The sequence below is a fragment of the chloroplast genome of Populus euphratica (assembly GCF_000495115.2).
Source record: "Populus euphratica chloroplast, complete genome".
Classification (NCBI taxonomy): domain Eukaryota; kingdom Viridiplantae; phylum Streptophyta; class Magnoliopsida; order Malpighiales; family Salicaceae; genus Populus; species Populus euphratica.
The window spans coordinates 112,501-127,500 of record NC_024747.1 but is presented as its reverse complement, the minus strand read 5'-3'; the positions used below and the strand labels follow the sequence as shown (position 1 = coordinate 127,500).

At 30.9% G+C, this 15,000-nt stretch overlaps 12 protein-coding genes and 1 non-coding gene across 13 annotated transcripts in view; 10 read left to right on the top strand and 3 right to left on the bottom strand. All coding sequences in view use genetic code 11, as the record gives it.

Annotated features, from left to right (window-relative positions):
• ycf1 (hypothetical chloroplast RF19) overlaps positions 1 to 2,128 on the top strand; it is a 5,457-nt gene extending 3,329 nt beyond the window's left edge. The window contains exon 1 of the mRNA in view: positions 1 to 2,128. This exon is cut by the window's left edge and continues 3,329 nt beyond it. Within this exon, the coding sequence (YP_009054486.1) occupies positions 1 to 2,128 (2,128 nt within the window).
• A 431-nt stretch (positions 2,129 to 2,559) lies between these two features.
• rps15 (ribosomal protein S15) lies at positions 2,560 to 2,832 on the top strand. Its single transcript has one exon. It carries the CDS (start codon positions 2,560 to 2,562, stop codon positions 2,830 to 2,832), a length of 273 nt encoding a protein of 90 aa, YP_009054485.1.
• Positions 2,833 to 2,943: 111 nt separating this feature from the next.
• Positions 2,944 to 4,125, top strand: ndhH (NADH-plastoquinone oxidoreductase subunit 7). Its single transcript has one exon. The coding sequence runs from the start codon at positions 2,944 to 2,946 to the stop codon at positions 4,123 to 4,125; it is 1,182 nt and encodes a 393-aa protein (YP_009054484.1).
• A 1-nt stretch (position 4,126) lies between these two features.
• Positions 4,127 to 6,347, top strand: ndhA (NADH-plastoquinone oxidoreductase subunit 1). The gene is made up of 2 exons: positions 4,127 to 4,678; positions 5,802 to 6,347. Exons 1-2 carry the CDS (start codon positions 4,127 to 4,129, stop codon positions 6,345 to 6,347), a joined length of 1,098 nt encoding a protein of 365 aa, YP_009054483.1.
• Positions 6,348 to 6,427: 80 nt separating this feature from the next.
• ndhI (NADH-plastoquinone oxidoreductase subunit I) lies at positions 6,428 to 6,958 on the top strand. The gene has a single exon. It carries the CDS (start codon positions 6,428 to 6,430, stop codon positions 6,956 to 6,958), a length of 531 nt encoding a protein of 176 aa, YP_009054482.1.
• A 416-nt stretch (positions 6,959 to 7,374) lies between these two features.
• On the top strand, positions 7,375 to 7,905 carry ndhG (NADH-plastoquinone oxidoreductase subunit 6). The gene has a single exon. It carries the CDS (start codon positions 7,375 to 7,377, stop codon positions 7,903 to 7,905), a length of 531 nt encoding a protein of 176 aa, YP_009054481.1.
• A 227-nt stretch (positions 7,906 to 8,132) lies between these two features.
• On the top strand, positions 8,133 to 8,438 carry ndhE (NADH-plastoquinone oxidoreductase subunit 4L). Its single transcript has one exon. The coding sequence runs from the start codon at positions 8,133 to 8,135 to the stop codon at positions 8,436 to 8,438; it is 306 nt and encodes a 101-aa protein (YP_009054480.1).
• A 243-nt stretch (positions 8,439 to 8,681) lies between these two features.
• psaC (photosystem I subunit VII) lies at positions 8,682 to 8,927 on the top strand. Its single transcript has one exon. The coding sequence runs from the start codon at positions 8,682 to 8,684 to the stop codon at positions 8,925 to 8,927; it is 246 nt and encodes an 81-aa protein (YP_009054479.1).
• Positions 8,928 to 9,056: 129 nt separating this feature from the next.
• Positions 9,057 to 10,577, top strand: ndhD (NADH-plastoquinone oxidoreductase subunit 4). Its single transcript has one exon. The coding sequence runs from the start codon at positions 9,057 to 9,059 to the stop codon at positions 10,575 to 10,577; it is 1,521 nt and encodes a 506-aa protein (YP_009054478.1).
• A 262-nt stretch (positions 10,578 to 10,839) lies between these two features.
• Positions 10,840 to 11,805, bottom strand: ccsA (cytochrome c heme attachment protein). Its single transcript has one exon. The coding sequence runs from the start codon at positions 11,803 to 11,805 to the stop codon at positions 10,840 to 10,842; it is 966 nt and encodes a 321-aa protein (YP_009054477.1).
• Positions 11,806 to 11,927: 122 nt separating this feature from the next.
• trnL-UAG lies at positions 11,928 to 12,007 on the bottom strand. Its single transcript has one exon. It is a non-coding gene; the product is annotated as a tRNA-Leu (tRNA).
• A 568-nt stretch (positions 12,008 to 12,575) lies between these two features.
• ndhF (NADH-plastoquinone oxidoreductase subunit 5) lies at positions 12,576 to 14,858 on the top strand. Its single transcript has one exon. The coding sequence runs from the start codon at positions 12,576 to 12,578 to the stop codon at positions 14,856 to 14,858; it is 2,283 nt and encodes a 760-aa protein (YP_009054476.1).
• A 10-nt stretch (positions 14,859 to 14,868) lies between these two features.
• Positions 14,869 to 15,000, bottom strand: part of ycf1 (hypothetical chloroplast RF19) — a 1,806-nt gene continuing 1,674 nt past the window's right edge. The window contains exon 1 of the mRNA in view: positions 14,869 to 15,000. This exon is cut by the window's right edge and continues 1,674 nt beyond it. Coding sequence (YP_009054475.1) covers positions 14,869 to 15,000 — 132 coding nt within the window.

Sequence of the window (15,000 nt, the reverse complement as noted above, 5' to 3'; positions counted from 1 at the left end):
AAAGATATATATAGATATCCTTCTAGCTATCATTAATATTCCGAGGATCAATGTACAGTTTTTTCTTGAATCACCAAGAAAAATGATTAATAAATACATTTATATGTATAATAAAAAAGAAAATAACAAAAGAATTGATAAAACAAATCAAAATACACTAATTCACTTTATCTCGATTATAAAAAAGGCATTAAATTATAGTAATTTTAATAAGAACTCGAAGATTTTTTATAACATAACCTCCTTGTCACAAGCATATGTATTTTACAAATTATCACAAGTCCAAGTTATTAACCTATATAAGTTAAGATCTGTCCTTCAATATCATGGAGCATCTCTTTTTCTTAAGAATGAAATAAAAGATTATTTTGGAGTCCAAGGAAGATTTCAGTTCAAATTAAAAGATACAAATTTTAGAAATTCTGTAATGAATGAATGGAAAAACTGGGTAAGAAGTAATTATCAATATAAATACGATTTATCTCAGATCAGATGGTCTAGCTTAATATCGCAAAAATGGCGAAATAGAATGAATCAACAGCATATAATCCAAAATAAAGATTTAAATAAATGGAATTTATATGACAAAGACCAATTAATTCATTATGAAAAACAAAATAATTTTGAAGTGGATTCATTATCGAACCAAAAAGATAATTTTAAAAAATACTATAGATATAATATTTTATTATATAAATCCATTAATTATGAAGATAAAAAAGACTCATCTATTTATGAATTACCATTCCATAATAAGCAAGAGCTTTTTTATAATTACAAAATAGATAAAAGCAAATTATTTGATATGTCGGGAGGTATCCCTGTCAATAAGCATCTAGCAGAAGATGATATTATCGATATGGAAAAAAGCTCGCATAGAAAATATTTGGATTGGAGAATTCTCCATTTTGGTCTTAGAAAGAAAGTCGATATTGAATCCTGGATCGATACCGGAACCAAACAAAAAAAAAACCTTTTTGATTGGATGGGAATGAATGAAGAAATACTAGATCGTCCCACATCAAATTTAGAATTTTGGTTCTTTCCAAAATTTGTGATACTTTGCAACGCATATAAGATAAAATCATGGGTGATACCAATCAAATTACTTTTTTTAAATTTTAATGGAACTAAAAATGTTAGTGAAAATAAAAAAATCAACAAAAAGAAAAATAACGATCCTTTTATATCTATATCATCGAATGAAACAAAATCCATTCAATTAAAGAATCAAAATCATGAAGAAAAAGAGTCTGAGGATCAAGTAGATCTTGAATCAGTTCTAGTAAACCAAGAAAAAGATGTTGAAGAAGATTATGTAAGATCAGACAGGAAAGAGCGTAGAAAGAAAAAGCAATACAAAAGTAATACGGAAGCAGAACTTGATTTCTTGCTAAAAAGGTATTTATGCTTTCAATTAAGATGGGATGATTCTTTAAATCAAAAAATAATCAATAATATAAAAATATATTGTCTCCTGCTTAGATTGACAAATCCACGAGAAATTATTATATCCTCTATTCAAAGGGGAGAACTGAGTCTAGATATTCTAATGATTCAGAAAGATTTAACTCTTACAGAATTGATGAAAAAGGGAATATTGATTATCGAATCAACTCGTCTGTCGGTAAAAAATGATGGAAAATTTATTATGTATCAAACCATAAATATTTTATTGGTTCATAAGAGAAAACAACAAATTTATCAAAGATACAGAAAAAAAAACTATATTGATAAAAAGAATTTTACCGAATCTATTGTAATAAATCAAAGTTTAACTAGAAATAAAGACAAAAATAATTATGATTTACTTGTTCCCGAAAATCTTTTATCCTCTAAACATCGTAGAGAATTGAGAATTCTAATTTCTTTCAATTCAAAAAATGGAAATGATATAAATACAGAAATTCTCAATAATAATAACATAAAAAACCACGCTCACATTATAGATAAAAGCAAACGTTTTGATAGAGATAAAAATAAACTAATTAAATTAAAACTTTTTCTTTGGCCCAATTATCGATTAGAAGATTTAGCTTGTATAAATCGCTATTGGTTTGATACCAATAATGCTAGTCGGTTTAGTATGATAAGGATACATATATGTCCACGATTAAAAATTCGGTAAAGGTCCATTTGTCATATATATCCCATAGCATATCTAATCTAGTATATGAAATATATGAAAACAAGGAGAGGTCCATATACATTGTTTTACATCCCATATTCCATTCTGATACATGGAATTCAATCATCTATCAATTTGATCTAAAAATGAATCAATCCAATTTTTCGTTTTAAATTTTTAGATATAGATATCATTTTTTTTTTTTTTTTCTTTTGTAAGGGAAGAAATATACCATTCTTTATGTATTTCTAGCCGAATAAAAAAAAAATTGGATTGATTAATGTTGACAAAATTAGGAATTCCTAACGAATTGAAGATTATTGTGTATACCAAATTCAAACAAACTGACATTCTTATTTAATATTCCATTATTTATTATTACTGATCAATAAAACTATCTTAAAAAGGCGGGAGGAGGGGGATTTCATTTTATGGTAAAGAGTTCATTCATTTCAATTATTTCACAAGAAGACAAAAAAGAAAACAAGGGATCCGTTGAATTTCAAATAGTAACTTTTACTAATAAGATACGAAGACTTACTTCACATTTGGAATTACATAGAAAAGACTATTTATCTCAAAGAGGTTTACGGAAAATTCTAGGAAAACGCCAACGACTACTGTCTTATTTGGCAAAGAAAAATGGAGTACGTTATAAAGAATTAATTAGCCAGTTGAACATTCGGGAATCAAAAACTCGTTAATTTGAAGAGTCTTTTTTTTTATTATTTGATTTATTAGATCTTAAACTTGAATTTTGATGAACTTCTTTTCGTTTTCAGTAATTCATGGAAAAATAAATCGAGGAACCCCCTATGAATGTACCAGCTACAAGAAAGGACTTTATGATAGTCAATATGGGTCCCCACCACCCATCAATGCATGGCGTTCTTCGACTCATCCTTAGTCTAGACGGTGAAGATGTTATTGACTGCGAACCAATATTAGGTTATTTACACAGAGGGATGGAAAAAATTGCGGAAAACCGAACAATTATACAATATTTGCCTTATGTAACACGTTGGGATTATTTAGCTACTATGTTTACAGAAGCGATAACAATAAATGGACCGGAACAGTTGGGAAATATTCAAGTACCTAAAAGAGCTAGCTATATCAGAGTAATTATGTTGGAGTTGAGTCGTATAGCTTCTCATCTCTTATGGCTTGGCCCTTTTATGGCAGATATTGGTGGGCAGACCCCTTTCTTCTATATTTTTAGAGAAAGAGAGTTAATATATGATTTATTCGAAGCTGCCACTGGTATGAGAATGATGCATAATTATTTTCGTATCGGAGGAGTAGCAGCTGATCTACCTCATGGCTGGCTAGATAAATGTTTGGATTTCTGCGATTATTTTTTAACAGGAGTTGCTGAATATCAAAAACTTATTACGCGAAATCCTATTTTTTTAGAACGCGTTGAAGGAATAGGTATTGTTAGTGCAGAGGAAGCAATAAATTGGGGTTTATCAGGACCAATGCTACGAGCTTCCGGAGTACGATGGGATCTTCGTAAAGTTGATCATTATGAGTGTTATGACGAATTTGATTGGGGAGTCCAGTGGCAAAAAGAAGGGGATTCCTTAGCTCGTTATTTAGTCCGAATTGGTGAAATGACGGAATCCGTAAAAATTATTCAACAGGCTTTGGAAGGGATTCCAGGGGGGCCTTATGAAAATTTAGAAACTCGAAGTTTTGATAGAGAAAGGAATCGAGAATGGAATGATTTTGAATATCGATTTATTAGTAAAAAAACTTCTCCCGCCTTTGAATTGCCGAAACAAGAACTTTATGTTCGAGTTGAAGCACCAAAGGGAGAGTTGGGAATTTTTCTAATAGGGGATCAAAGTAGTTTTCCTTGGAGATGGAAAATTCGCCCGCCGGGTTTTATCAATTTGCAAATTCTTCCTCAATTAATTAAAAGAATGAAATTGGCTGATATTATGACAATACTAGGTAGCATAGATATTATTATGGGGGAAGTTGATCGTTGAAATGATAATTGATACAACAACAGTACAAGCTATCAATTCTTTTTCCAGATTGAAATCCTTAAACGAGGTCTATGGAATTATATGGATGCTTGTCCCTATTTTGACTCTTGTATTGGGAATCACGATAGGCATACTAGTAATTGTGTGGTTAGAAAGAGAAATTTCTGCAGGGATACAACAACGTATTGGACCTGAATATGCCGGTCCTTTTGGAGTTCTTCAAGCTCTAGCGGATGGAACAAAACTACTTTTCAAAGAAAATCTTTTTCCATCTAGAGGAGATACTCGTTTATTCAGTATCGGACCATCCATAGCAGTCATATCAACTCTATTAAGCTATTCAGTAATTCCTTTTGGCTATCACTTTGTTTTAGCGGATCTAAATATCGGCGTCTTTTTATGGATTGCCATTTCAAGTATTGCTCCCATTGGACTTCTTATGTCAGGATATGGATCAAATAATAAATATTCCTTTTTAGGTGGTCTACGAGCTGCCGCTCAATCGATTAGTTATGAAATACCATTAACTCTCTGTGTATTATCCATATCTCTACGTGCGATTCGTTGAAACATAAATTTTTCCCTATTCCCTTTTTCTTTATTAGGAAGAAGGTGAAATTAATTGAATATATATCTTTATTTTTTTATTCATCATTTGAATTGATGAACTAAATTAGATAGTTATATGAGTGAAAGAAAACAGCTTCTAAATTTGCAGTAAAAAAAATCGAGACTCATTTCTTATGTACAACAGTAAAGCAGAAATAAACATAAGAAGATGAGATCATTTGTCCCAAAATTGGTTGATTAGTCATCCTGGCTTGAAAGCGGACTCAAAGAATCAACCTTAGTGAGTTTTTACTATCATTTATATATATATATATTACTGTAATGCTACCGAGCATTTTACTATCATTTATATATATATATATTACTGTAATGCTACCGAGCAGTTGAGTAAAAATAAAAATGAGTGGATGGTTAGGAACACCAAGATACATAAAAGATTAGTAATAGAATTATCCAAAATAAAAGAATATTAATTGGGGCTTTAAATTAGTAGAAATGATCAGGCAGTACTCCCCATGATTCCGATCCAGAGTACGCTCCTATCCACCAATTAAACAAATGACTATCAGGAACGAACTAATCCTTTACCTTTTTTTTTTTTCAGAAGGAAGAATAGGAACAAAAAAAAAAGAATAGAATTACAATAGAAAAAGAAAAAAAAGAGATCCTTTTTCTTCTTTCTTTCCTATATCGATATTCATAGAAATCGAATTCGTGTCATAATTCATGAAATAATGGACTGTCTAATTATTTTTCGTAATCGAAAATGATAGGTTAAAATATTTATTGGTATTTCTACAAGAAGTATTTTATTGAAAGATTTAAGTTATTGCTCAAGAAAGAAAAATTGAAATTCTTAAAAGATGAGATCAATTCAGAAGTACTTTATTTTAGTATTATAACAGACAGAATTACATTGGTCAAATTTTGGAATTGGGGGGGCATCCGATAGATTTGGATCCTATTTATCCTACAAATATATCGAGATAAATAATATGATCTGGCCCTTAGATTTATTTATGGCCTTCGAGGAGCCATATGAGGTGAAAATCTCATGTATGGTTCTGTAATAGCGATGGGAACAGTGATGTCATCACCGACTATGATTATCTAACAGTTCAAGTACAGTTGATATAGTTGAGGCACAATCAAAATATGGTTTGGGGGGATGGAATTTGTGGCGTCAACCTATAGGATTTATTATTTTTTTCATTTCTTCCCTAGCAGAATGTGAGAGATTACCTTTTGATTTACCAGAAGCAGAAGAAGAATTAGTAGCAGGTTATCAAACCGAATATTCGGGTATCAAATTTGGTTTATTTTATGTTGCTTCCTATCTAAACTTATTAGTCTCTTCATTATTTGTAGCAGTTCTTTACTTGGGCGGTTGGAATATCTCTATTCCGTACATATCCGTTCCGGAGTTTTTTGATTTTGAAATAAATAAAGTAGGTAGAGTCTTTGGAACAACAATGGGTATTCTTATTACATTGGTTAAAACTTATTTGTTCTTGTTCATTCCTATCACAACAAGATGGACTTTACCTAGACTAAGAATGGACCAACTATTAAATCTTGGATGGAAATTTCTTTTACCTATTTCTCTTGGCAATCTATTATTAACAACCTCTTCCCAACTCTTTTCACTATAAAGTAATTCTTTTCTATATTTATAGTTTGTCTCAAACAAGATAAAGAAACAAATATAAAATTATTCATAGAGATTCACGATATGTTCCCTATGGTAACTGGGTTCATGAATTATGGTCAACAAACCATACGGGCTGCAAGGTACATTGGTCAAAGTTTCATGACTACCTTATCCCACGTAAATCGTTTACCTGTAACTATTCAATATCCTTATGAAAAATTAATCACATCGGAGCGTTTCCGCGGTCGAATCCATTTTGAATTTGATAAATGCATTGCTTGTGAAGTATGTGTTCGTGTATGTCCTATAGATTTACCTGTTGTTGATTGGGAATTGGAAACTAATATTCGAAAGAAACGATTGCTTAATTACAGTATTGATTTCGGAATCTGTATATTTTGTGGCAACTGTGTTGAGTATTGTCCAACTAATTGTTTATCAATGACTGAAGAATATGAACTTTCTACCTATAATCGTCACGAATTGAATTATAACCAAATTGCTTTAGGTCGTTTACCAATGTCAGTAATTGACGATTATACAATTCGAACAATTTCGAATTCACCTCAATCTTTAATCAAAATGGGCAAACCCCCTTTGATTAAAGATTGATTGAAGAGTCATTTTTAATCATTAAACAAAGATCTAGGTTTGATCTAAAAGTCTGAAATATTTTTTTTTTCATTTTGTTTGGTCAATAACTACAAAAGCTACAAATCCCAACTAGCGATTGGATTTGATTGATTGGTAAGAATTGCAGCGCAGCTTAATTTGGATTGAAAATCTATTAATATAGTCATAATTCTATCCATAATTATTTCTATTTCGAAATAGAAATAAAAATGAAAGTGTCAATTTTTATTTTTTCGAGAAAGAATGAGATTAGTCCGATAGCGGTACTACAGTAATTTAAACCTTTTAGGATTTAATTCAATTAGGAACCCATTCTAAATAAGTTTTTCCTGGTCGGGTCAATAAAGTCATGAAAAAAAAAGAATTTGATTTTTTTATCTTTTATTTTACGTACAATGAATTTACCTGGACCAATACATGATTTTCTTTTAGTCTTTCTAGGATTAGGTCTTATATTAGGAGGTCTAGGAGTGGTATTACTTACCAATCCAATTTTTTCTGCCTTTTCATTAGGATTGGTTCTTGTTTGTATATCCTTATTCTATATTTTATCAAACTCTCATTTTGTAGCTGCGGCGCAGCTCCTTATTTATGTGGGAGCTATAAATGTTTTAATTTTATTTGCTGTGATGTTCATGAATGGTTCAGAATATTACAAAGATTTCAATCTTTGGACTGTTGGGAATGGTCTTACTTCTCTAATTTGTACAAGTCTTTTTGTTTTACTAATTACTATTATTTCAAATACAACATGGTATGGGATTATTTGGACTACAAAAGCAAACCAGATTATAGAGCAAGATTTGGTAAGTAATGGTCAACAAATTGGAATTCATTTATCAACAGATTTTTTTCTTCCATTTGAATTTATTTCAATAATTCTTTTAGTTGCTTTGATAGGTGCGATTGCCACGGCTCGTCAGTAATAAATCTTTTAAATCGGCAATCGCAATCCAAATCAGACTTTATTCTATGTTATCACATTTATTTTAAGATTATTCATATATAAATTCTTTTATTCGATCTATATTCCAATCTATTTTTTTTGTTTTGTACTTGTGATATTCTTATTCTAGTCAATCTAATCTGTTGATGTTAAATTGTTGTTCATTGTTCATATTGAAATAAATCGAAATCGATAAGGAGTTGGGCGATGATGCTCGAATATGTGCTTGGTTTGAGTGCTTATTTATTTTCTATCGGTATCTATGGATTGATCACGAGTCGAAATATGGTTAGAGCCCTTATGTGTCTTGAACTTATATTGAATGCCGTCAATATAAATTTCGTAACATTTTCTGATTTTTTTGATAGTCGACAATTAAAAGGAAATATTTTATCAATTTTTGTTATATCTATCGCAGCCGCTGAAGCAGCTATCGGGCCGGCTATAGTTTCGTCAATTTATCGTAACAGAAAATCAATCCGTATCAATCAATTGAATTTGTTGAATAAGTAGTATTAATCATATAAAATATTTAGATTCATTAATTTGAATTGACATCTATAATACATAGCATATCTGATAATGTTTACGAAAACGTAAGAAATTAAAGTATCTTGGTTCTATCTCATGAGTCGATCCGAAATTGAATAGACAAATTATGATAAATCATTGATTCATCTGGTGTCTAAATATATGATTTATTTAAAAATTTACTAGATCGAAAATTTATGACGTAAAAAAAAAATTATAGATCCAATGTCACATTCAGTAAAAATCTATGATACATGTATAGGGTGTACTCAATGTGTCCGGGCCTGCCCCACGGATGTATTAGAAATGATACCTTGGGACGGGTGTAAAGCTAAGCAAATTGCTTCTGCTCCAAGAACAGAAGACTGTGTTGGCTGTAAGAGATGCGAATCCGCCTGTCCAACAGATTTCTTGAGTGTTCGAGTTTATCTATGGCATGAAACAACTCGAAGCATGGGTCTAGCTTATTAATACTTTCCAGAAAAAACCACTTGAATACATTTGATTTTTTGTTTACCGACAAAAACCCGTACTCGAAAACCTAATCTATTTTTTTTTTTTATTATTATTTTTTTTCGAGTACGGGTTTTTCTTGTCCAAGTGTATCTTGTCTTTACCACGAATTCTTTTCCTTGGTTAACAATATTTGTAGGTTTACCAATATCCGCGGGTTTCTTGATTTTCGTTTTCCCTCATAGAGGAAATAAGGTAATTAGGTGGTATACTATATTTATATGTGTACTAGAACTCCTTTTAATGACCTATGCATTCGCTTATTATTTCCAATTGGACGATCCCTTAATCCAATTGACGGAGTCTTATAAATGGATTAATTTTTTTGATTTTTACTGGAGATTAGGAATAGATGGACTTTCTCTAGGACCTATTTTACTGACCGGATTTATCACCACTTTAGCTACTTTAGCGGCTCGGCCAATTACTCGGGATTCCCGATTATTTCATTTTTTGATGTTAGCAATGTATAGTGGTCAAATAGGATTATTTTCTTCTCAAAATCTTTTACTTTTTTTCATTATGTGGGAGTTAGAATTAATTCCTGTTTATCTACTTCTAGCCATGTGGGGGGGAAAGCAACGTCTGTATTCAGCTACAAAATTTATTTTGTATACTGCAGGAAGTTCTGTTTTTTTATTAATGGGGGCCTTAGGTATCGCTTTCTATGCTTCCAATGAACCAACATTCAATTTTGAAACATCAGCTAATCAATCATATCCTGTGACCTTGGAAATACTATTCTATATTGGATTTCTTATTGCTTTTGCTGTCAAATCACCGATTATACCCTTACATACATGGTTACCAGACACCCATGGAGAAGCACATTACAGTACTTGTATGCTTTTAGCTGGAATCTTATTAAAAATGGGAGCATACGGATTGGTTCGAATAAATATGGAATTATTATCCCACGCCCATTCTATATTTTCTTCTTGGTTGATAATAGTAGGTGCAATACAAATAATCTATGCAGCTTCAACATCTTCTGGTCAAAAAAATTTAAAAAAAAGAATAGCCTATTCTTCTGTATCTCATATGGGTTTTACAATTATAGGAATTTGCTCTATAAGCGATATGGGACTCAACGGGGCCATTTTACAAATAATATCTCATGGATTTATTGGCGCTGCGCTTTTTTTCTTGTCAGGAACAAGTTATGATAGAATACGTCTTGTTTATCTTGACGAAATGGGCGGAATGGCTACCCTAATGCCAAAAATATTCATGATGTTCAGTATCTTATCATTAGCTTCTCTTGCATTACCGGGCATGAGCGGTTTTTTTGCGGAATTGGTAGTATTTTTTGGAATAATTACCGCCAAAAAATATTTTTTAATGCCAAAAATACTAATTACTTTTGTAACGGCAGTTGGAACGATATTGACTCCTATTTATTTATTATCTATGTTACGCCAGATGTTCTATGGATACAAGCTGTTTAATGCCACAAATTCTTATTTTTTTGATTCTGGACCACGAGAATTATTTGTTTCGATTGCTATCCTTCTGCCTGTAATCAGTATTGGTATTTATCCGGATTTCGTTTTCTCATTATCAGTTGACAAGGTCGAAGCTATTCTATCTAATTATTTTTATAGCTAATTTTTTTTTTATTTTATAGGTAATTATTATAATTTTATAGGTAGTTATTAGTTATAGGTAATTATAATTTTATAGGTAGTTATTAGTTATTATAAAATAAAAAAAAAACGGAATTGTAATCAGATATGTTTAGCATTTGCGAGAACCTTTTGAATCACTCCATTACTTGAGTGATTCAAAAGGTTCTCAACGACTTACCTGAAGCTTCTTATATATATGTTAAGCTGTCCTATGGTTATATTTGTCAAACTCTTTCTTCAATTCAATTAGATATTAATGTAAATGAACCATAACTATGTAGTCCTATTCCTAATAAATTAACCCCAAAATAGCATATCCAGATTATAAGAAAACCGATAGAAGCGACAATTGCAGAATTTAAACCTTCCAAATTCTTATTTGTTCGAGTATGGAAATAAATCGCGAATATGGTCCAAGTAATAAATGCCCAAGTTTCTTTTGGGTCCCAATTCCAATATGATCCCCATGCTTCATTAGCCCAGACTGCTCCTGAAAGAATACCTATGGTTAAAAAAAGAAACCCTATACTAAGAATACGAAAACCCCAATGATCTAATTGTTGAATCAATTGAAACCTGTAATAATTCCTAGAAGAAGGAAAAAAAGTATTTTTAAAAATACTTTTTTTTTCCATCATGTATTGGATCTCATCAACGGGAAATGAATCATTTAATAAATTATTGTTTTTACCAACAATTCTTATGACTTTTCGAAATGTAATTACTAGAAGTGCTGCTGACAATAATGATCCACATAAAAGAGCTGCATAGCCCGATACCATCATACTTACGTGCATTATTAACCACTGGGATTGGAGAGCAGGTACTAAGATTTTAGATTGATGCATGTCGGTTAAAAGACCCCAAGTAGCAAAGCCTTGGGTAAAAAAAGTACTTGGTGCGGTTATTGTGCTTAAATAATTTTTATGTTTTTTAAAATATGGAACCATATGAATAATAGAGAAAATCCATGAAAGAAATATTAATGATTCGTATAAATCACTTATTGGTAAATGTCCCGAATAAATCCAACGAGTAATTAGTAATCCTGTTAGGCAGAAAAAAGTAGTTAACATGCCTTTTTCTGACGAATCATAGAGTCCCACGAATTCATTGACTAATAAGGTTAGAAAATGAATTATAATTACAATTGAAACGACCGAAAAAGATATATGAGTTAATATATGTTCTAAAGTCAAAAATATCATAAAAAAAAGGGGGGAATACTTTAATTATCCATAATTCTACATACGGAATTGAATTCATTATAGGATTTATTCTATGCTTTTAATAATTAGATAATTTTAAAATAGATAATTTAAAAATGTTATGCCGCCACTCGGACTCGAACCGAGATGCTCTAGCACTGCTTCCTAAGAGCAGCGTGTCTACCGATTTCACCATGGCGGCTTGCTCAAAATTATAATAACCTTTTTTTATTCAATCGGCGAGCTTGAAGGAGTTAATTCAATGTAATATTTTTTTAGAAACATTAAAATTAATGAAAAAAAAAAAAATGAATTTTTTTTTTCATTTTTTCATTTTTTCATTTTTTCAATTTCAACATTCCATTCAAGGGATTTCTGAAACTATTTTATTGTATTAATCCTTAGGGTTTCGTTAGGTAGAAAATTTGTGTTAAGGTTTAGCAACCCCATTAGGTATTGATTTATGGACATATAATATAACAAAAAAGTTTCGAGTTCTGTCCCGGACTTTTAAATTCTTTAAAATTGAAAAATCTTATCTAATTTAATGTATATACCTTGATACATTATCCAGCCCAAACATATGATCTAAACTAGATCAGTCAAAATTTACACATTTTTATCTACCTGGTACTTCTTTTAATTGGATTGAAGGCATCAAAGGTTCTATTTTCTAGAGTGATTAAAAATAAAAATTGTCAAGACAGTTATAAAATAAGTTAAACTTAATTCATTTTTTTTTTTTTATTAAAAATAATAAGATTTTTTTTATGGAACATACATATCAATATTTATGGATTATATCTTTCGTTACACTTCCAGTCCCTATGTTAATAGGAATGGGACTGCTACTTTTTCCGGTGTCAACAAAAAAGCTTCACCGTATATGGGCTTTTCCCAGTGTTTTATTGTTAAGTATAGTTATGGTTTTTTCGACCGATCTGTTTATTCAGCAAATAAATAGCAGTTCCATTTATCAATATGTATGGTCTTGGACCATCAACAATGATTTTTCCTTAGAGTTCGGGCACTTGATTGACCCCCTTACTTCTATTTTGTTAATATTAATTACTACGGTTGGAATTTTGGTTCTTGTTTATAGTGACAGTTATATGTCTCATGATCAAGGCTATTTGAGATTTTTTGTTTATATGAGTTTTTTCAATACTTCAATGCTGGGATTAGTTACCAGTTCGAATTTAATCCAAATTTATATCTTTTGGGAATTGGTTGGAATGTGCTCTTACCTATTAATAGGTTTTTGGTTCACACGACCTATTGTGTCCAATGCTTGTCAAAAAGCATTCGTAACTAATCGTGTAGGCGATTTTGGTTTATTATTAGGAATTTTAGGTCTTTATTGGATAACAGGCAGTTTCGAATTTCAGGATTTGTTTGAAATATTCAATAACTTGATTTATAATAATGATAATGAGGTTCATTTTTTATTTGTTACCTTGTGCGCTTTCCTATTATTTTCCGGTGCAATTGCTAAATCGGCGCAATTCCCCCTTCATGTGTGGTTACCGGATGCCATGGAAGGACCTACCCCTATTTCGGCTCTAATACATGCTGCTACCATGGTAGCAGCGGGAATTTTTCTTGTAGCTCGACTTCTTCCTCTTTTCGTAGTTATACCTTACATAATGAAGCTAATAGCTTTGATAGGTATAATAACAGTACTATTAGGAGCTACTTTAGCTTTTGCTCAAAAAGATATTAAGAGAGGTTTAGCTTATTCTACAATGTCTCAATTGGGTTATACGATGTTAGCTTTAGGTATGGGTTCCTATCGAGCCGCTTTATTTCATTTGATTACTCATGCTTATTCGAAAGCATTGTTGTTTTTAGGATCTGGATCCATTATTCATTCAATGGAAGGTATTGTTGGCTATTCTCCGGATAAGAGTCAAAATATGGTTCTTATGGGTGGTTTAACAAAACATGTTCCAATTACAAAAATTGCTTTTTTATTAGGAACCCTTTCTCTTTGTGGTATTCCACCTCTCGCCTGTTTTTGGTCCAAAGATGAAATTCTTAATGATAGCTGGTCGTATTCACCTATTTTCGCAATAATAGCTTTTTCCACAGCAGGATTAACTGCATTTTATATGTTTCGGGTTTATTTACTTACTTTTGAAGGGCATTTAAATATTTATTTTCAAAATTATAGTGGTAAAAAAAACAGCGCATTCTATTCAATATCTTTATGGGGTAAACAAGGATCAAAAATCTTAAAAAAAAAAATGCGTTTATTACCTTTATTAACAATAAATAATGAAAATAATAATGAAAGAGCTTCTTTTTTTTGTTTTTTTTGGAAGAAAATATATCAAACTGGTGGTACTGTAAGAAAGATGACGTGTCCTTTTATTACTATTAATCATTTTGGTACTAAAAGAATTTTTTCCTATCCCCAGGAATCCGATAATACTATATTATTTCCGATGCTTGTTTTGGTACTATTTACCTTGTTTATTGGAGCTATAGGAATACCTTTCAATCAATTCAATCAAGAAGAAATGAATTTGGATATATTATCCAAACTGTTAATTCCGTCTTTAAGTCTTTTACATCAAAATCAAAATAAGTCTGTAGATTGGTATGAATTTGTAACAAATTCAACTTTTTCAGTCAGTATAGCTTCTTTTGGGATATTTATAGCGTCTTCCTTATATAAGCCGATTTATTCATCCTTACAAAATTTGAAATTCCTAAATTTGGTTGCTAAAAAAGGTCCTAAGAGAATTCTTTGGGACAAAATAATAAATGTGATATATGATTGGTCCTATAATCGTGGTTACATAGATGTTTTTTATGCAATATCTTTAACAGAAGGCATAAGAAGATTGGCGGAATTAACTTCTTTTTTTGATAGACGAGTAATTGATGGAATTACCAATGGAGTTGGCTTTACGAGTTTCTTTGCAGGAGAAGGCATAAAATATGTAGGAGGTGGTCGCATCTCTTTTTATCTCTTATTATACTTATTTTATGTATTAATCTTTTTATTAATTTCTTCATCCATTTTTTCTTCTTTTTCTTCTTTGTGATTTTTTTCTATTACTTTTCTATTACTATTGGAAAGAGTCTCTTTAAATTGAAACTTGATTTTGTAACAAATTCATTAATTAAGTTCAAGAAATCCTCCATTTTTGTTGCAATTGCATCAAATAAAAATTTTAAAATTCTTAT